General features: G+C 37.8%; 1 protein-coding gene across 2 annotated transcripts in view; it reads right to left on the bottom strand.

Annotated features, from left to right (window-relative positions):
- The window catches only part of EPHX4 (epoxide hydrolase 4), a 35,255-nt gene that overhangs the window by 9,180 nt on the left and 4,060 nt on the right, over positions 1-22,015 (bottom strand). The window contains exons 3-6 of one of the 2 annotated variants that reach the window (XM_069597907.1): positions 15,943-16,100; positions 14,191-14,319; positions 10,212-10,315; positions 4,643-4,791 (exon numbers count right to left, since the gene is read on the bottom strand). In XM_069597907.1, the coding sequence (XP_069454008.1) occupies positions 4,643-4,791; positions 10,212-10,315; positions 14,191-14,319; positions 15,943-16,100 (540 nt within the window). The remainder of the gene's footprint in view (positions 1-4,642; positions 4,792-10,211; positions 10,316-14,190; positions 14,320-15,942; positions 16,101-22,015) is intronic. The other variant, XM_069597917.1, reaches the window with a different exon arrangement.

Raw genomic sequence — 22,015 nt, 5'->3', positions numbered from 1 at the left:
CTCTTTCACTTTCATCAAAAGGCTCTTTAGTTCTTCACTTTCTGCCATAAGGGTGGTGTCATCTGCATATGTGAGGTTATTGATATTTCTCCGGGCAATCTTGATTCTAGCTTGTGCTTCCTCCAGACCAGCATTTCGCATGATGTACTCTGCATATAACTAAATAAGCAGGGTGACAATATACAGCCTTGATATACTCCATTTCCTATTTGGAACCAGTCTGTTGTTCCATGTCCAGTTCTAACTGTTGCTTCCTGACCTGCATACAGATTTCTCAAGAGACAGGTCAGGTGGTCTGGTATTCCCATCTCTTTCAGAATTTTCCACAGTTTATTGTGATCCACACAGTCAAAGGCTTTGGCATAGTCAATAAAGCAGAAATAGATATTTTTCTGGAATTCTCTTGCTTTTTTGATGATCCAGTGGATGTTGGCAATTTGATCTCTGGTTCCTCTGCCTTTTCTAAAACCAGCTTGAATATCTGGAAGTTCACAGTTCACGTATTGCTGAAGCCTGGCTTGGAGAATTTTAAGCATCACTACTAGCGTGTGAGATGAGTGCAGTTGTGCAGTAGTTGGAGCATTCTTTGGCATTGCCTTTCTTTGGGACTGGAATGAAAACTGACCTTTTCCAGTCCTGTGGCCACTGCTGAGTTTTCCAAATTTGCTGGCATATTGAGTGCAGCACTTTCACAGCATCATCTTTCAGGATTTGAAATAGCTCAACTGGAATTCCATCACCTCCACTAGCTTTGTTCATAGTGATGCTTCCCAAGGCCCACTTGACTTCACATTCCAGGATGTCTGGCTGTAGGTGAGTGATCACACCATCGTGATTATCTGGGTCATGAAGATCTTTTTTGTATTACTTTTTTGTATTACCTTAATTACTGTATGTAAAAAGAGTCAAGGATCAGTTGAGCTTTCAGAAGGTTTGAGCTAGATTTAACCTACACCAGGGGCTTCCCTGGTGGCTTAGACAGTAAAGAATCTGCCTGCAGTGCAGGAAACCTAAGTTCCATCCCTGGGTTGGGAAGATACCCTAGAGAAGGGAACAGCAAACCACTCCAGTATTCTTGCCTGGAGAATTCCATGGACAAAGGAGCCTGGCAGGCTACAGTCCATGGAGTCGCATAAGAGTCAGACACGACCGAGCAACTAACATTAATCTACAACAATCTAGTTTAAAATTATCTTTTGCCTTTATGTAAAACTGTCAGTTTTGAACTTCACAGGCCTCCATTTTGTTTTGTTTTGTTTTTTCTCTCCAAGCTAATTAACAGGATTCTAGAGCTTAATCTTGGGAATGCAAGTCCTCCTAATGAATGACTGCTAAATTGCTTCAGTCGTGTCCGACTCTGTGCGACCCCATAGACGGCAGCCCACCAGGCTCCCCTGTCCCTGGGATTCTCCAGGCAAGAAACACTGGAGTGGGTTGCCATTTCCTTCTCCAATGCATGAAAGTGAAAAGTGAAAGTGAAGTCGCTCAGTCATGTCCAACTCTTTGCAACCCCATGGACTGCAGCCTACCAGGCTCCTCTGTCCATGGGATTTTCCAGGCAAGAGTACTGGAGTGGGGTGCCATTGCTTAATGAATGATTAATTGTTAGTAAAAGAATCTCAAAAATATGAGAATATTTTCCCTCTTTCCTTATAGCTACTTAAAACATACTGTTTTGCATCACAAAGCTATCCCTCTGATAAAGGGATAAATTGAGAACATTTAAAACCAGCATTCATATCTCCTGTCCACAATTTAATAACTCTCTTAAATGTTATTTGTGAAAAGTAAATGACAATACATGAACTTCAGACAATGTTGCTATATCCTATAAAATGTAACCTGTAGCCTTTGCAATGTCTGTCTACGTTGCTTGATAAATTATTACCTACAAGTACCTTTTGGGACTTTCCAGGTGGCTCAGATGGTAAAGAATCTGTCTACAACTCAGGAGACCTGGGTTGGATCCATGTGTCGAGAAGTTTCCCTGGAGAAGGGAATGGCAGCCCACTCCAGTATTCTTGCTTGGAGAATTCCATGGAGATAGGAGCCTGGCAGGCTACAGTCCATGGGATCAAAAAGAGTCCAGGACACGACTGAGTGACTATTACAAGTACCTTTTAAATCAACATCTCTATTTTGCAAAAAATACACATATATTTTTACACTTGTGTATTTTGTTATTGTTGTTAGTCAAAAAAGAAGATGGGATTTACTTCTCTTTTCATTCATATAGTCTCCTGGATTTCATATTCAAAGACTTTGAGAGATTTTGTTTCATTTAAAGTAACACCTGCTACAACATTTTTCTATCCTCTTACTTTCAACCTTTTTGTGTCTTTGTGATTTACTCGTGTCTCAATCAAATCTGACATTTTGGTTTTTAACTGGTAGGTGTAACACATTAATATTTACTGTGTTTATTGACATATTGAAATTGTTTTTGACATCTTATTTTGTGCTTTCTATTTACCCTGCTTTGCTTCCTTTCTCTCCTTTCCTGCCTTCTTTTGAATTGATAGTTTTCTAGTCCCTTTCTACTGGCTTGGAAATAATACATTCTATTTCTATTATTTTATTTTATTAGAAAACAAATTATTACATATATATTATATGTCAGTGATTTCCAACTTTATCTAGCTATCATTTATCTATCTATATGATTTCTAATTCTATTGTACATGTCAAATATAACCTGTCTTTTATATTTTCATTTCTTTATCTCTCTAAATTATATTCTAGGTAATTCTTTTTAGATCTGCCTTCTAATTCATAATGCTCTTTAGCTTGTCTGACCTGCTCTTTAACTTACTTATGGACTTTAAGACTTCAATAACATACTTTTCATTTCTAGAAGTTCTTTTGGTTCTTTTCCAGCCCTTTCCACCCTGTCATGATATTTTTCTTATTCTTTACTCATATTTTTATTCTTTCATATATTTAATAATTTAAACTTACTTTACAGTCTTTATTACTTCTATTATTTGAAAATTTTAGGAGTTCTGCTGCAATTGTGTTCTGACTCACTATTGGTGGGTTGGTATTTTTTGTAATTTGGATTATCAGCTCATCTTCAGTGGACCTTATCTGTGGGGATATTGTGAGCCTGAATTGAGGTGTATCTTCCAGAGAGATTCTGTCTTTGTTTCTGCTAGGTTCCCTAGGGAGTATTACCAGCCTATGATGATGTTAAAATAGAATTTTTCCCCTAAGACTTCTAGTATTATGGTAGTAGCATAAATTCAAACCCCTAAACATTTTTAAGGCAGTCTGTGGCTGCTAATACTCAAAGAGAATCTTTTTTCTCCTATGTAGAGTCCAAACTCAAACAAATTTCCATGTCTTATCTTTCACACTATATTTTCTCTCTAGACAATATCTTCTGAAACAAAAGCCTCATTTATCTGTTAGTGACTCCAAGATATCACATATCCTCACCCCAGATTCTCTCCTCTGAATTCCAGACCCTCGTAGCCTACTGACTATTTGAATAATCTAAGGCACCATTTCAAACCCAACTAGTCTAAGGTCAATAAAATTTATGACCTCAAAACGAGTTCTCTTCTAGTACTTTCTGTCTCAGTGATTGGCCTGAGTATCTGTAGAGTTGTTCACGGCAGGGATTCAGGAGTTATCTTTGACATCTCCCTTCTTCTCAGTTCCCCATCCAACCCATTACCAACTGTGTCAACTTTTCTCTTAAATAGCTCTTAAATCTACCCACGCTCCCCATCTCTACTGCTTTTGGAATAGTTCAAGCTGCCATCTTCTTCAGCCTGGATTTCTGAAGTTTCACCACATTCATTCTCTCAACGCATTCTCCATATTGAGTGACTATATCCAAATACAAATTGGATCATTTTTCTGCTTGAAACTCTCATTCACTGGCTTCATGTTCACGGCTCTTAATATGGTCTCCCAGGCTCTGCTTGACCAGCCACTACCTACCTCTCAGACTCATTCTCATTCCCTTCTCTTCTCTACATCCTCACTTTCTGGCTATGCCACTTTGTTACTTAAAACCATGGCCTTCCATCTTCCTGCAAAGCCTTGGAAGAGGCTGTTTCCTTTCTCTGGAATGCCAGTCTCCCTACTCCAAACTTTATCCAGTCAATACCAAACTCATCCTTAATTTCCTCATTCAAGCGTTATTTCTTCCATTCTCATCCCTTTCTTTCAAAGTCTTTATGTTAGTTTATAACCATACATTCATTACTGCAGTTGTTTGCTTGACGCTGTTTTCTCTACTCAGCTACAAGTTTTGTGAGATCAAGGACCTTGTCTCATTTTGCTCATTATAGTATTCTGAGTGTTGGCATAGTCCAGAATATAGAAAATGCTTAACAGATATTTTTTAAATGATTATTTAAAAATATAACTAAAAATATACATCTATTCAAAATCCAAAGGGACAGAAGTGGATAGAGTTATGGATAAAACAAGTTACACCTACATGGGATAGCTACTGTATTATTCTCTTTATTTTTCCATATGTTTAATTTTCTATAAAAAAAAGATTATGCAACTTATAAAAACCAAAATAATTTGAGTATCTGGATAAATGGTGAACTTAATCTTAAAAATCAAATATTGGCTCTGTGTGGAATGAATATTTTGTTTAAAAAGAACAAATTATACTGACCTGAAGATATTTCGGTAATGGTTAATTGGACCACTTAATGCTCCAGGCTGAGAAAAAACATAAATGTAAGCTTCAAGATCTTCTGTTGTTAGTCGACATCCTTTTCTTCCAATGCCAGTGCTGTGACTAGTAAACAGATGTTTCAAAGCCTGGTAAGTGAGAAAAGAATAATTGAGACTTTTCAGCTACTTAACAGTAACTAAATATTTGGCTTTTGAAAGAGAATGATGGTCAGTGTGCAGTGATTGCTCCCAACTTCTGCTGTAGCCAGGTTGGAGACCTCATTGTTTACAAGCACATTTTATACATTTCTGCCGACCTGGCTTTATTTTTTATATTCTTCCCTTTAGTCCCCCATGCACACTTCACCTTTTTTTCCCCACACTTCACCTTTATGAAAAGTATCCTGTCTTCTTGGTGTCTATTCACATTCTGCTGAGCTAAGTACTATCTCTATCCTAAAGCCTACCCTAATGTTCCAGCTAACCTGTTATATCTGTTTACTGACAACCAATCCATCACCACCTCCTGTTTGAACTTCTTTTTGACCACAACCTAGAGTAATAAACACATTTTATATTGTGATCCAGTTCATAGATCTACATATATATTTCTAAAATGAAAGTTTAAAGAAATAATTCTTATACTTATTACAGCATGTAGTGATATCTTCAGTTCTGTTCTATTTATATTTAAGAATTCAAATTGCAAGTCACTTTACTGAATTGCAAAACTTATATCATGACTCACAAATGGGTCCCCCCTACAATCTGAAATCTCTATACTGGCATTTCTCAAAATGTGTCTCTTAACTAGCTACATCAGAATTATTGGGATTCTTTTGTAAAAAGTTTATTTTTAATTGGAGGATAATTGCTTTACAATATTATGTTGGTTTCTGCCATATAAAAACATGAATCAGCCATAGGTATACATATGTCCACTCCCTCTTGAACCTCCCTCCCACTTCCCACCTCATCCCACCCCTCTAGGTTGTCACAGAGTACTGGTTTGAGCTCCCTGAGTCATACAGTAGATTTCCACTGGCTATTTGGGATTCTAGTTTAAAATTAGACCCTCAACCCCAAAACATGCTTGCAAAAATATTAAAGGACATGTGCAGGAGGTGATTCGTTGGAACATTATTTGTGACAGAAAAAGAATGGAAACAAATGTTTATCAGTGGGTGGGGTAGTGGTGGTTGAATAAACTATGGCATAGCCACACAATGGCATATTAGAGTTTTTAGGACTCTAAGAAAAGATGGAGACAGTCTGTATGATGATGATGGAGTAATTTGCAGGATATATCGTTAAGTGGCAAAACAAAGCAAGGGTGGAAAATAGTGTTTATATTAATAGTGTTATCTTTTGTGAAATAAGGAGAAAACAAATATATGCACATTTGCTTATGTTTTTGATAGAAAAAATAAAAAGATGAAACAAAACTAGCCAAAATGGTTTTCTATGGGAGAAAGAAGAAATAGGATGGAGATAGAGAAACAGAGATAAGTAAGACTCCTCTGAATATACATTGTTTTATTAGACTTTTAACTTAAAACCGTATGTATGTTTCATATAACATCACAGAAGTTATGTAAAAATTCTGTAGTCTTAAATTTGCTTTGGAAATTGTGGATAAGAACTCAGAATTTTTTTTCTGTCTAAAAAATATGTATGTCCAAATCACGTCCAATGGAAAGATCCAGAAGCAATGAAAACTCAGTAACAATGATCACCTAAATCATGGTCTCTAAATACAATATCCTGCTAATAGGAGCTAGAGTTCCTTCAGTAAATGACTGATTTCAGATCTGGAACAGAACATAAATAATGAACTTAGGACGTTAAGGAAGCAAGCTACTACTGACTAAAGGGCTCTTGTGTCATGGGGACACAGACTTGTAACAATCTGGATATCAGAGAAAATAAAGACTGTGATCAGTTGATATATCAATTCAGTTTAGTTCAGTCACTCAGTCATGTCTGACTTTTTGTGACCTCAGGGGTGGCAGCACGGCAGGCTTCCCTGTCCATCACCAACTCTGGGAGCTTGCTCAAACTTGTGTCCATCGAGTCAGTGATGCCCATCCATAGCAAACAGATTTTCAAAAATCCTGAACTCATAACAATATGAAAAAAACCTGCACTGGTCATCACTGGGGGCTTCGAGGGCACCAACTCATTACTCTGGGCATTATTTATAAAGGGAAATTATGAAGCATTTATCCTGCCATTCTTGTGGGAACTATATTTCAGAATAACCAAATACAAATGTGGAAAACTCTTCTTTATAGAAGAATTCCAGCTAATAAAAGCAGAAAGACTAATAGAAATAGAAAATCACTATTTTCTAAATGAACCTAGGCAGTGATGATCAAGGTCTGCTAGAATTATTTGGTGAAATGTTGTTAGGCAATTTGGATAGCCTGACAATTTGTAAGCCCACTGGTTAGTATTAGCATTACTAAAACTGGGACAACTAGACATTTTGTGCTTTTTTGACATAATGCATTAGGAAATATACAGTACTACCTATAAAATAATTCTTGTCAAATTAAACCATCAAGCCTCTAGAGCACTAGCACCTATGAAGTAGGAAAGACAAGGGTTGGTAGAACTAGTTAAATAATACCACGATGAAGGAGTCAGTCAAATCCAGAATATGAACCATTCCTCAGGACATATGAGCAAATTTCTTCATTACAAAAAAAAAGTGGTGGTAAGAAGAAAAGAACTGTTAAATGATTTTAAAAGCCTTAACAACCAAATACAATGTTTAGTCCTTATTTGGTTCCTGATTCAAATAAAGTGTATAAAGACAGTTGAGACAGTTAAGAGAATTTGAAGGACATTAAATTATTAACAATGCAGAGTTCCAGAGAATAGCAAGAAGAGATAAGAAAGCCTTCTTCAGCGATCAATGCAAAGAAATAGAGGAAAAGAACAGAATGGGAAAGACTAGAGATCTCTTCAAGAAAATTCGAGATACCAAGGGAACATTTCATGCAAAGATGGGCTCGATAAAGGACAGAAATAGTATGGACCTAACAGAAGCAGAAGATATTAAGAAGAGGTGGCAAGAATACACAGAAGAACTGTACAAAAAAGAACTTCACAACCCAGAGCCAGACATCCTGGAATGTGAAGTCAAGTGGGCCTTGGAAAGCATCGCTACGAACAAAGCTAGTGGAGGGGATGGAATTCCAGTTGAGCTGTTTCAAATCCTGAAAGATGATACTGTGAAAGTGCTGCACTCAATATGCCAGCACATTTGGAAAACTCAGCAGTGGCCACAGGACTGGAAAAGGTCAATTTTCATTCCAATTCCAAAGAAAGGCAATGCCAAAGAATGCTCAAACTACCGCACAATTGCACTCATCTCACATGCTAGTAAAGTGATGCTTAAAATTCTCCAAGCCAGGCTTCAGCAATACATGAACTGTGAACTTCCTGATGTTCAAGCTGGTTTTAGAGAAGGCAGAGGAACCAGAGATCAAATTGCCAACATCCGCTGGATCATGGAAAAAGCAAGAGAGTTCCAGAAAAACAGCTATTTCTGCTTTATTGACTATGCCAAAGCCTTTGACTGTGTGGATCACAGTAAACTGTGGAAAATTCTGAAAGAGATGGGAATACCAGACCACCTGACCTGCCTTTTGAGAAATCTATATGCAGGTCAGGAAGCAGCAGTTAGAACTGGACATGGAACAACAGACTGGTTCCAAATAGGAAAAGGAGTACATCAAGGCTGTATATTGTCACCCAGCTTATTTAACTTATATGCAGAGTACATCATGAGAAACGCTGAACTGGAAGAAACACAAGCTGGAATCAAGACTGCCGGGAGAAATATCAATAACCTCACATATGCAGATGACACCACCCTTATGGCAGAAAGTGAAGAGGAACTAAAGAGCCTCTTGATGAAAGTGAAAGTGGAGAGTGAAAAAGTTGGCTTAAAGCTCAACATTCAGAAAACGAAGATCATGGCATCCGGTCCCATCACTTCATGGGAAATAGATGGGGAAACAGTAGAAACAGTGCCAGACTTTATTTTTTAGGGCTCCAAAATCACGGCAGATGGTGATTGCAGCCATGAAATTAAAAGATGCTTACTCCTTGGAAGAAAAGTTATGACCAACCTAGATAGTATATTCAAAAGCAGAGACATTACTTTGCTGACTAAGGTCCGTCTAGTCAAGGCTATGGTTTTTCCAGTGGTCATGTATGGATGTGAGAGTTGGACTGTGAAGAAGGCTGAGCACCGAAGAATTGATGCTTTTGAACTGTGGTGTTGGAGAAGACTCTTGAGAGTCCCTTGGACTGCAAGGAGATCCAACCAGTCCATTCTGAAGGAGATCAGCCCTGGGATTTCTCTGGAAGGAATGATGCTTAAGCTGAAACTCCAGTATTCTGGCCACCTCATGCGAAGTGTTGACTCATTGGAAAAGACTCTGATGCTGGGAGGGATTGGGGGCAAGAGGAGAAGGGGACAACAGAGGATGAGATGGCTGGATGGCATCACTGGCTCGATGGACGTGAGTCTGAGTGAACTCCGGGAGTTGGTGATGGACAGGGAGGCCTGGCGTGCTGTCGCAAAGAGTCGGACATGACTGAGCGACTGAACTGAACTGAACTGAACTGAAATGATATTAAGAAGTTGTTCATTTTCTTAGGTTTGAAAATGGCATAGAGTTATGTTTTCTTTTAAAGTCCTTATTGTCAGAGGTATATGCAGAATCATTTCCAGGTAAAAAATACTATGTCTTTTTTAACCTCCCTAAATACTTAACACCATGTTGGACAAATAAGCAACCAATTAACTACTACACCTGACTCTTGGTGTCACTGGACATGGTGCACCAACACCTGCAGGTTTGACTTTGTTTTGGGGTTTCATTACCCCCAAGGGCTTCCGCTTCCACTACTGTCACACTCTCTCATCTGGCATTCATATCATTTATCTCTACATGGAATGTTCTCTAGAAAGAGATGTGCCTTTAGGGGCACAGGCTCTCACAAAAATTTGAATTAACAGCCATATAAACAGATTGTAAAAATAAATGTGTATGCCTATAAACGAAACCTTAGAAACATTTATCAAGTTTTAGCATTTGTCTGTTTTTCTTCTTAAAGATGGATTTTAATTTAAAATGGTTTTCATTAATAATAATACATTATTACATTATATTACATTAACACAATACATTTGTTTGACTTATTTCTTTTTTTTTTTGCATCAGAGGAGATGCCTAAGAGTGCATAACACACAACAGATATACAATAAATGATTATTTAAAATCAGAACAACATAAGGAGGACCGGTTTTGTTGGGTTTTTGGTTTGTTTTCAGTGCTTTAGTCTATCTTTGTTTTATTCTTAACTTCCTAATTTGTTATCCTCTTGGGCACCAGTCTTTTCTTACTTTAATTGAGGTATAATTAACATATTATGTTAGTTTCAAGTGTACAACATAATGATTCAATATTTGTATATACTTCAAAATAATAAACAATAAGATCATAGACAATAAGTCTGGTTAATATCCATCACCATATTTGACTTACTTTGAAATCATTTATGGAGAACATAAATTCTGGGAACCATGGTATCTGGAAGAAGTAATAATAGCTGGATTTGAACAGCTGGGCCGGGTGTCGTAAAATATATTCTGAAATTAAAATGCCATGTTAGACCTTATCCAAGTGATATGAATTACTACTGAAGTAACTTCTTTTTAAGACAATTTCACCTTTGAGATGATCCCATAAAAGTATTCACAAATAAGGCTTCCGTATATTTCTCTTGGGAACAATTTCTATGTTCTTATATTTTATTTTGGATATTTTAGGTATTTTAAATATTTATAGCACTTTGAATAAAAAGAAAGTTCCACTTCATGAAGTATGGACTCAAACGGAATAAGAAAACTCAAACAACACTGCCTTTTCTCCAAAGTTATTATCAGTGACTTAATACTTTTCCTAAGGATACATGGGGGAAATAATTGTCTATTGTTTAAAAGATTTTCCTGGCAGGCTGATTTAAATATCTTATTCATTTGGCCTCAACAGAAACTAAAGCATTTCCTTTAAATTCATTCATGTATCTAGAAAATGCCTTCATTTAATGAATTTTTGAATATCTACTATGTGTGAGGGGATTTAGTGTGAACAAGAGAAAAGAGGTTCCCATTTACCAGGAACTTACATAATAAATAAGTAATGAATATTTAAAAGATCATTTTAGTTAGCAAAAATACCATAAAGAAAATTAAACATGGTAATCTGATTGAAAGCAATGGTTCGGTGGTGTGGAAGAGGAACTATTATTTAGTAAAGGTGGTGAAATATGCTTCTCTGGGGATGTAGGAAGAGTGTAAAGGAACAGAAAGTAGGTCCTGTGCTTGGCACATTAAAGAAGCAGAAAGAAGGCCAGGGTGGCTGGTGTGCAGTGAATGAGGAGAGGAGATGATATGAGAGGAGTCAGAAAGAAAAGCAGAAGCCCAGTTAGGTAAGGCCAGAATGATAATGATTTTAAGTGCTTTGGGAAGACACTGAAGTTTTAAAACTAGGGAATAATGTGATCATACGTATTAAATGTTGGAGAAGGAAATGGCAGTCCACTCCAGTGTTCTTGCCTGGAGAATTCCACGGACAGAAGAACCTGGTAGGATACAGTCCATGGAGTCGCAAAGAGTTGGACACGACTGAGCGAATAACACACACACACACACACACACACACACACACACACACACACTAACTGTGCATCCTTGTGTATTGGGTACTAAATTTTCCTCACTATAGAGGTGATTTTTTCCCCTCATTTCTAATATTGTAACTGTACTCAAAATGGTTGGAGTTTTAAAAATTATATTTCTCAGATAAGTAGAGCACTGTTATGCTCATACTTTTTGTAAAGTCGTCATTGAGTAAGATTTACTTAGCCCTGCATTTAAGAGATATCAATATTAAGGGGAAAATGTATTCATATTACTTGAAGACCTCATATTGACCCGACCAGGGTTGAACCTATTATTAATAGTTCCAGAAATATTCAAGTATTTTCTTACCGAAATGATCAATTACAGTATGGACAACAGCAGTGCATGGGTTGCTTCAATCCTGTCTGACTCTGCGACCCAATAGACTGTAGCCTGCCAGGCTCCTCTGTCCATGGGATTCTCCAAGAATACTGGAGTTGGCTGCCATCCCTCCTGCAGAGGATCTTCCCGACCCAGGGATCGAACCCACATCTCTCATGTTTGCTGCATTAGCAGGTGGTTCTTCACCATTAGTGCCACCTGGGAAGCTCCCGTATAGCAGTACCACCAAAATAACATTTACTCTAGGGTCCTGATCAACTGAACAAGCATGTAGCGCAACTTCTATTGCCTAACGCAACTGAGAGAAATATGATGAACCTCAGATTGATATTACCAAGAGAGGATAATTGGATATGTATCTAAAATTTAACTTTTATACATATTCATACAATATTTATGTAGTCATGTTCAATTTCTCCTTCACCTTCTCTAATTTTGAAGAAGAAATAAAAATATGTTGGTCTGAGTTTTTTTCCTTGGGGGACTACTGTGGATTGGGACAGTACTGAACCTCAGAAAGTTTGACAAGAATGGTTCAAGAGGACGAAATCATAACATGTCAAAACCAAATAAAAATGTGCCTAGCCATTTCCACAGGTGCTTATTGTTTTGTTTTTGTTTGCTTGTTTGTTTTAAATCATTCTTTTAAGAGTTCTCTTTATAGCAGAGGTTCTGAAACATATTCCATGTGGACCCGTGGGGATCCTCAAGACCCTTTCAAAAGATCCAGGTGGTCTGACTATTTCAAGACAATACTATTAGTTTTTCTCATTTCTTTGACATTTGCACATATGGTGCAAAGGCAACAGTAGATAAAGCCATTGTTGCCTGAGCACAAATCAAAGCTGTGGCACTAAACAATACCACACTGTTTATAATCCATCGTACTCCTCACACCACACACTTGCTGTAAATAAATAAAGACATAAAATGAAGTGGCAGTTTCACTTATGAATGTGTTTGATGAAATAGCCAAAATTATTAATTTTATTAAGTTTCTACCTTTTGTCTTGTGATGCAGTTAGAAAATATATATAAGGCAGTTCTGTTGAATACCAAAATTAACGATTATCTGGAGGAAAAGCAATTCTTCAGCTGTTAAGTTGAATTAGCTGCCTTTTTAATAAAATATCGCTTTTACTTGAGAGAATGACTAACAAACTATCATCAGTCAGACTTGGGTATTGAGCAGATAGTCTCCTGAAAATGAACAAAGCAAGCCTGTCACTTGGGGGAAAACAATCAGTGTTTGTTGTCAATTACCAAGTTCAAGCTTTCAAATGAAAATGAGAATTTTGGAAACTTGTGTCTGCTACTCTGAGCTTGACAGCTTTTCTATGAAGACTTTTTTGATGAAACTGGGGTGATATTAATGAAAGTGATTCTTTGATATCATATAATGAAATGTGTCAATTTATGGAAGACCTGAATAGCTCAATGAACCAATATCTTTCAATGCATGATGACTGCAAAATCATGCATAGGTTAAAAAAATCCATTCAAAGGGCTAGAGACCAATGGATTTTAATGCGACAGAATATGAAAAGTTCATTAATATGACATCAGATTGCACATTGTTACTAACCTTTCAGAAATCACCAATTTTTGAGTTTGGTGTAGTATTAAAGGAGAATATCCACACTTATTTGAAAAGGTTATTAAAATACTCCTCCCTTTTCCAATTACAAATCTGTGTGAGGCCAGATTTCTTCATATACTTCAATTCAAACATTTGCAACAGATTGAATGTAGAAGCAGATCTGAGAATCCAGCTGTCTTCTATTAAGCCAAAAATTAAAGAGGTTTGCAAAAATGTAAAATAATGACACTCTTCTCTCTAAAATTTTGTTTTGGAAGATGTAGTTAGTTTTCAATAAAATGTTATACATGTTAATATGTACTGGATTAATTATTTTTTAATGAATGAATACATAAACATTTAGAAATTTCTCATTTTTAATTTCCAATACAGTCAATGTATATGGGTATAACTCATATAAATAAATGCTCAGTGGGGTCTTCAATAATTTTTAAAAGTATAAAGGAGACCAAAAATTTGAGAACTGCTGCTTTAAAGAATGCTGCCATTCTTGATATTCAAAGTAGTCAAGCAAGAGGAAAATTTATTTCCAGGCTGTCAAGATTCTTTACTGTCAAAGTAATGTTACTGCATTTTTCCTTTAACTCTCCCCAAGTTAGCAGTAAAATGTCTTCTAAAAAAATAAGATTATGCAAGCAAATATAAAGCTGTACTTCCTTTGACTCTTCAGGAACATTTAAAGACAAGATAACTGATATTATTGTGTGCTAATATAGTTTAGTCACTTAATTTAAAAAATATTACATTAATTGACTTTTACTGTTTTTAATCCAAAGTGTCAGTGACAACAGTGAGTTGTCATACTATCAAAGATGTCTTAATGGAAATTTAAACTCACCTGTAAATACATTTGGATGAGGGAAGTTAATAACAATAAGCTTCATCACCATTTCTGGATAACAGATGGCAATCAGCCAAGCAATCATGCCTCCCCAGTCATGGCCAATAAGAACACATTTGCTATACCCTGTAGTTGAGAAATGAATGTTGACATCACTGAAAAGAAACAGGTGGGTGCATCATTACCACATATGTACTAGATATGTTTCTAAAATTAACCTTTCTACTCTCCTACCACAATTATGTACTTTCTGCAGATATTGAGTTTGGTGTTTCCAAAACCTATATGTCTGAATCTACTAGTGTTTTTTTTTTTTTTTTTTTTCAAAAATTTAGATGCCCAGGTCCATTATAGACCTAAAGATTCAGAACTTCTCTTGGGAATTTATACTTAAAGAAAAAATCTGAAATAGTTCAGCTCTGGTTACATAAACCTGAGTTTGGAAAACCATGGTAAAGACTACACATACCTAGGTCATAAGCAAGATTACATATTGACTTGACCAGAAAATTGCATGATGACAAAATTAGGCCAAGTCTGACTGAATTACCACAAAATATGATATATGGCTGTTGGAAATCAGTGTCTCTGATTTTATTGTAATCACACTAAATTACAATGCTGCATTGACACCCCCTGACTGCATCCATTTTTTCTCCTCTAAAAATATTGACCTGATCTATGCTCTCATTAGACTCTTGTAGAAATGGGTCTTTGATTTCATGGGTTCCTCACTATAAACACTGGGTTTTAGTCAAAAGGGATGTAGTGGATTAGATTATTGCTAAAAAATATTTACTCCTTCCCATCTTCCCAATGCATAGAGATAGTATACTTCACCACCAAGCACCCCCCCCCACCACCACCTTTTTTGGCCTGAGGCATTCAGGATCTTAGTTCCCCCAGCAGGGATAGAACCCATGCTTCCCACAGTCGAAGCATGGAGTCTTAACCACTGGACCACCAGGGAAGTTTTTTTACTATCCATTTCATATTAGACTTGGCAGTGTGATTTGCTTTGGTTTCTTGGTGGCTGTATAACTTGATCTGGGGGCTCAGTCATGTGACTTGCTTTGACCAATGAGCAGTGACCAGAAACTTGAAATGTGTTTTGCTATGGGGCTCATCCTCTTGCCACTTCAACCACAGTGAGAAGAGCTTCCCCCAGGTAGCTTCTTTCCTTTAGCTGGGGCTGCAACCCAATTCACTCTGAGAAGGCAATCCTAGCTGGACCTGTGGCCTGAGGCTAAGACCCAGAAGAGTTCAGCCTACGGTTGACCTGCAGATCGAGCACAGGAATGAATGCCTTTGACTGTATGTCACTGAGATTGGGGTGGTTTGTTACACAATATTATTGTGGCACTAACTGGTCAATAAAAGATAATGCAAGTGTTTCTGCATCTAACAATATGTTTAAATGAATATTTAAGTGTGGGTTCTGAAGAAATAAACTTTCTGAGAACAAGAATCAAATTTCTAATAATGAGTTCTGAAAAAAATAGTATACATTAAGTCAGTTTTTAAAAACAAATTTTGAGAGTCACTTTTGGATGGTAAGTGAATAGTTATTCTAGATGTATTATTTTAAATTCCTTCTACAGATATTTTGAGTTGTATACACCAAATGACAGGATCCAGATAACAGCTCAGGTAAACAGAAGCACCCTCCCGAGAAATGAGGTTATCAATTCACAATTTATTGAATGTTAGTCCACTAAAAATAATTAATACTATTTTTTTAAAACCTACCTAAAGAGTCTAAAATATCCTTTATATCTGTAATTAGACAGTCCAATTTATAACTCTCTCGATGAACAGGAGCATCTGTTTCTCCATAGCCTCTCAAATCCAGTGCTACAACTCTATATTCACTTTTAAATTCCCTTAGTTGGTGACGCCAAGAATACCTGCAGAAAATAAGATATGTTAAAAATATCACAGTAACGAATATAAAGAATACCATTTCAGATTGTCTAAGTGGAAAACTGTAAGTAACTTCTCATTTTTGAAAAAGGTTATGTAGCCATGTGTGGGCAGGAAAGAAAAAACTTGTTTGAAAAGAAAGCACTCACATTATTGAAATTGACTTTTTTTTTTTTTTTAACCAGCTCCAGTGGGAATGTAACAAAGGGCGAAGATTTACTGAAACTACAAAATACCAGATACTAAAACCTTAAGAAATGTACCTAAGAAGTCAATTTTCTAAGCTTTGCTTAAATAATGCTTACCACTCTCACTTAGTCTGTGCCTATAAGTGCTTCTGTATATTGTACCATTTGATTCTTTCAAAAAACTTGCAAGATGAAAGTGTATTTTCCTAGAAGGGGCATTTTACTCAGCTTGCTACATGTCAAATAGGACTCTGTTTTCATTCATAAAAACAGTTACTCATGGGTGAAAAACTCTGATGATTTTTAAAAAGATGATAATTGGAAGAATCCAATAAAACAACTGCTGCTGCTGCTGCTAAGTCGCTTCTACTGCTACTGCTGCTGCTAAGTCGCTTCAGCCGTGTCCGACTCTGTGCGACCCCATAGACAACAGCCCACCAGGCTCCCCCGTCCCTGGGATTCTCCATGCAAGAGTACTGGAGTGGGGTGCCACTGCCTTCTCCAATAAAACAACTACTTAAGATAAATCTCTGAGACATCCCTGGAGAGCCAGTGGTAAATGAGACAGGGTCCTTGGGGCTGGTGCACTGGGATGACCCAGAGGGATGGGATGGGGAGGGATGTGGGAGGGGGGGGTCAGGATGGGGAACACATGTACACCCATGGTGGATTCATGTCAGTGTATGAAAAAACCACTACAATATTGTAAAGTAATTAGCCTCCAATTAAAATAAATAAATTTATATTAAAAAAAAGAATCTGCCTGTCAGTGCTGGAGACACAGGTTCAATCCTTGGTCTGGGGAGATTCCACATGCTGAGGGGCAACTAAGCCCGTGTTCCACAATAAGAGAAGCCACCACAATGAGAGGCCCCAACACCACAACCAGGGAGCAGCCCCCATTCACAACAGCTAAAGAAAGCCTTCGCGTAGCAATGAAGACACAGCGCAGCCAAAAATAAATAAATGAATTTTAAAGAAAAGAAAAAAGATAAACCTCTGCTTGCTAAAACAAAATTCTTCGAAGGAGAAGATCCCCAACTAAAAAGACATGCAAGTGTGTGGTTAAAAACATTTAACAACCAAAATGGCCCAGGCATTGATCAATTAGAATGGCCACAGTGATAGCCAGGTCCTGGAAGCTTGCTAGACCAGGTGTTCCCCGTATGCTTGATAATAAAACTGCAGAATTAATTGAAACACAGAGCTCCAAGAGAGTTCCTTCTTCTAAGAAGGAAAAACATTATGGATAACAAACAGAAAAAGAGACTTGGATTTTTCAAAGTGACTCCCTGTGTTATAGAACTCAGAATATGCATTGAAAGCATCTACGTGCACATCTGTTCATGGGAACACAGTATAAAATTATCTGACAAAGACAAATGGTAGATCATTGTCTGGAAAGATTTTTGGAGCATAATAGGAAGGAGAACAGAGTGATCTGAGATTATAAACCAATAATGAAGGGAGACTGCAATGCACAATAACAAAACAATGAGAAGGAAGAAACAAATCGACCACTTTACATCAACAGCTAGATTATCAGGAAAGGTGTCAGACACACATTAGGATTCATGAACGGATGGATGGAGTCTTTGGTCTGTTACTAGGATATCTATGATTTGTGAAAATCTGCAAAAGCATTGCCAATGAACATGTATTTGAAAACTTTAGCAAAAGTGTCTTTCTTAACAATCTTGATAATCTCTCTGGGTTGTAATAAACAACAGAAGCAGTTTGATTCCTTAAAAGATACTCATCTGTCAACACATGTGATTTTATTTTTCCATGTTGTTGTTGTTCAGTTGCCCAGTCTTGCCTGATGCTTTGTGACCCCATGGACTGCGGCACACCAGGCTTCCCTGTCCCTCACCATCTCCAGGAGTTTGTATTCCCAGTCTCCTGCATTGCAAGCCGATTCTTTACTCTTTGAGCCGCCAGGGAAGCCCTAAAGGGGAGCTGTGGCTGCATGGGCCAGGAATAGAACCTGGGCCCCCCATGTGGCCGGCAAGAATTCTACCACTGAACCACTCCCGCCTATTTTCTCATAGCCTTACTTAATATTTTGAATTGATTTTTTTTAATGTCTTTGTAACTGAAGCCTAATTCTTTCTTCTTTATAATCCTTCATACCCAATCAATAAAGTTCGGTAAATTTAACCTCTTAAATGTTAATATTTACTTGGGTGTTCTTTGGAAGCTGAAACTCCAGTACTTTGGCCACCTGATGCAAAGAGTTGACTCACAGGAAAAGACTCTGATGCTGGGAGGGATTGGGGGCAGGAGGAGAAGGGGACGACAGGATGAGATGGCTGGATGGCATCACAGACTCGATGGACGTGAGTTTGAGTGAACTTCGGGAGATGGTGATGGACAGGGAGGCCTGGCGTGCTGCGATTCATGGGGTCGCAAAGAGTCGCACACGACTGAGGACTGAACTGAACTGAACTGAACTGAATCACTTTTCCTATCCATCCCTGATATCCTTACCTTCATCCGAGCATCCATTTATGCAGCAGCCATCGATTGGTCTAATTGTGTCTGTTTCATTCCCCTTGGCTCTATCTTCTATAAAACCAGAGTGATGTAATAAAAACACAAACTCTTTCTTGACTCTCAGTTACTCACAACATGAAGCCCAAGCACTTTATTTTGGCAGATAAAACCTCTAAAATTTGACCTTCCTAATCTTCCAGCTTGACTACCTTATACCCTCTGTCATTTGCTATATAATAAAAAAAAGGCTAACATCTATATCTGTCTTATTACAGGCCAGGCACACAATTCTAAGTGCTTCACATATAGTGATGTTGATCTTCAAAATAGTAGTATAAAGTAAGTACTATTATTATCCCCATTTTACAGATGAAGAAACCAAGGTTTGTGGACGTGCTGAAAGTCACAGAGTTAGCAAATAGCAGAGCCAGGATCCAAACCCAGGTGGTCTGGCCTGAGAATCCATGCTGTGCTGCCCCTGCAGCACTTATCTGCTTGCAGTGAATAAACATGGGTCTCGTTTTTATGACTTTGTTTACATAATTTCCTTTTTCTGAAACATCATGGCTCCTCAGCATTTCCCTACTCCCCACAACCCCTGTCCTTCACCCCTCACTGAACTCCTCTTGCTGGGCATCTTCTCTTCTTGGAGACTTCCCAGGTTCCCTCCTTCACAGGTGGGTTGGGTGGCCCCTTCCATATTCTTCCATTTGTCTGCACACTTCAGTGCACTGGGCATGTGCTTTATACTAATCTGTGAGTGCCTGGCATTTCCACTTGACTGTGAGCTCCTTGAATTGCCTGGCAGATGTGAAGGTGCTCAATAAAGATTTGTTGACTGAGTGAAACAATGGAAAAACGAAAGCACTGAATTATGATAGTGCTAGAAATACCAGTTGTTTAGTAAAACTCTGTCCCAGTTCAAACCTTGAGACAACTCTGAACTAAAGTTCCCAGATTCCTCTTGGAGAATTTATATTCAATTTCTACTAAAATGTGCATTGTTTTAATATCCTAAGTACCTGTGTCTTTGTTTAGAATTCATTTAAGTAGAGATGTCAAGGTAGAAATTTGACTCAAAATAATGTGTACAATCTTATAGCATTTTACATTTAATGTAAACATAATACCTGCATGTGTTATTATGCTATTAATAATTTAAATGGCCTTCCAAATAAATCCAACTATTTCTATTATCAATGAGTGGAGCCAAACAATATCTTAAACATTTCTAGGAATATTTAAAGGCTGCAACTGCTATCTTAATAAATTACAAAATAATTTTTAAATGTAATCTTCCTAGAGTTCATAAATAAAGCATATTTGATTTACACAACTCTAAACTGAAAAAGAAATCACCCCAGTGATAGACTGATGAGCTTGTCATTCACATGAATTAAACAGAATAACCCCCTTGATACAAAAATGAAACATAAAATCAGTAACTCTTGAAAATATTATAAATAAACAAAACTAGCTATTTTCATCCACACTGTTCCCCTCCTCCCCCACCCAGTTGCTTTGTTGTTTAGTCGCTCAGTCGTGTCTGAGTCTTTGCTAACCCATGGACTATAGCCCACCAGGCTCCTCTGTCCATGGAATTTCCCAAGCAAGAATACTGGAGTGGGTTGCCATTTCTCTCTCCAGGGGACCTTCCCCACCCAGAGATTGAACCTGAGTCTCCTGCATTGCAGGCAGATTCTTTACCACTGAGTCACCTGGGAAGCTCAAGCAGAGGACACTTCAGAAAAAGCAACTTCTTTCTTAGCTATTCTTAACACAAGGAGGGCTCCTAGTTCACCAGGCTAGCCTCTTTGAGATGCAGAATATACTCTTTCCTTTTACAATGGAGAAAAAGCCACAGTCATCAGGCTCCGTGCTCAGCTGTATGCATGAAGAGCCCTTACTTGCCTCAGCACTTGAGTAATGACGAGTGTGTCCCATACAGCTGGTGTTATTGCCAGAAACTGCTTGCATCAGCTCAAAATATTTTTAAAAGCAATGCAAATTGAGGTGGAGATAGAGGGGGAGAAAATCATCTGTGACAGCCTTATTTGGCACTAATTTAGATCTGTATATTGTTTGATGTTTCCTCTATATTTTAAGAAGACCCAGAATTTTATTGTTTCTGTGTAACATCTAATAGTATATATTAAATTTCACCAATTCTCAACTGCTGTTCTTAGTTAATGATGATAAATGCAAATAATACCTTATATTTGTATAATGATTTTCTGTTTAAAAAGCATTTTTACATACATTGCCAGTTTATGATTATTTTGTTTTCACTGTATCAAATAATCTGACCTGCTTGATCTGTAATATTATAAACTCATGTGCATTTAGGCAAAACTTGATTAATAAAGGGATATTTACATGGGCAATATAAATTGAAATTGGTTCAAAATGCCAAAGCTTTTTGGCTCTAAAAAAAATAAAAGGAGGGCCTCCCAGGTGGCTCACGGGTAAAGAATCTGCCTGCCCATGTAGGAATCCCCAGAGATGTGGATTTGCTCTCCGGGTTAGGAGGATCACCTGGAGGAGGAAATGACAACAAACTCCAGTATTCTTGACTGGAGAACTCCATGGACAGAGGAGCCTGGTGGGCTACAGTCCACAGGGTTGCAAAGAGTTGAACACGACAGAGAGACTGAGCACGCAAGCATAAAAGGGGAAAAGTGCAAGAGAAAGGGCTTTTGGGGACAGAAAAAGGAAAGTCTAAGAGAGAGAGATTGAAGTGGTTTAATCAAAACACCGTTATCCTAAATTCTGATTTGAACTGACTTTTTCCTGAATGGAGCTCATGAATGGAATTGACTAGATTGCATAACGAGTAACAGTGGTAATTTGGAAGGAAAGACAAAATGTCAACATAGAGATCTCACTTTAGGGTATGACTTACACAAACAGAAGTCTCAACAACTAAGCAGCTGAGCCAATTCACTGCCCACATCACTTTACGCAGATTTGATTAATACTTTAGACTAACATTTTATCTGTAAGCCAGTCATGTCCTAGGGTCTTCCCAGGTGGTGCCAGTGGTAAAGAACCTGCCTGCAATGCAGGAGATGTAAGAGACAAAGGTTCTATCTCTGGGTTGGGAAGATCCCCTGGAGGAGGGCAGGGCAACCCACTCCAGTATTCCTGCCTAGAGAATCCCATGGACAGAGGAGCCTGGCGGGCGACCATCCATGAGGTTGCAAAGAGTCAGACAC

The sequence above is a fragment of the Ovis canadensis genome, chromosome 1 (genome assembly GCF_042477335.2).
Source record: "Ovis canadensis isolate MfBH-ARS-UI-01 breed Bighorn chromosome 1, ARS-UI_OviCan_v2, whole genome shotgun sequence".
Classification (NCBI taxonomy): Eukaryota; Metazoa; Chordata; class Mammalia; order Artiodactyla; family Bovidae; genus Ovis; species Ovis canadensis.
The sequence above is the reverse complement of the archived record's forward strand: the minus strand, read 5'-3'. Positions and strand labels throughout refer to the sequence as shown.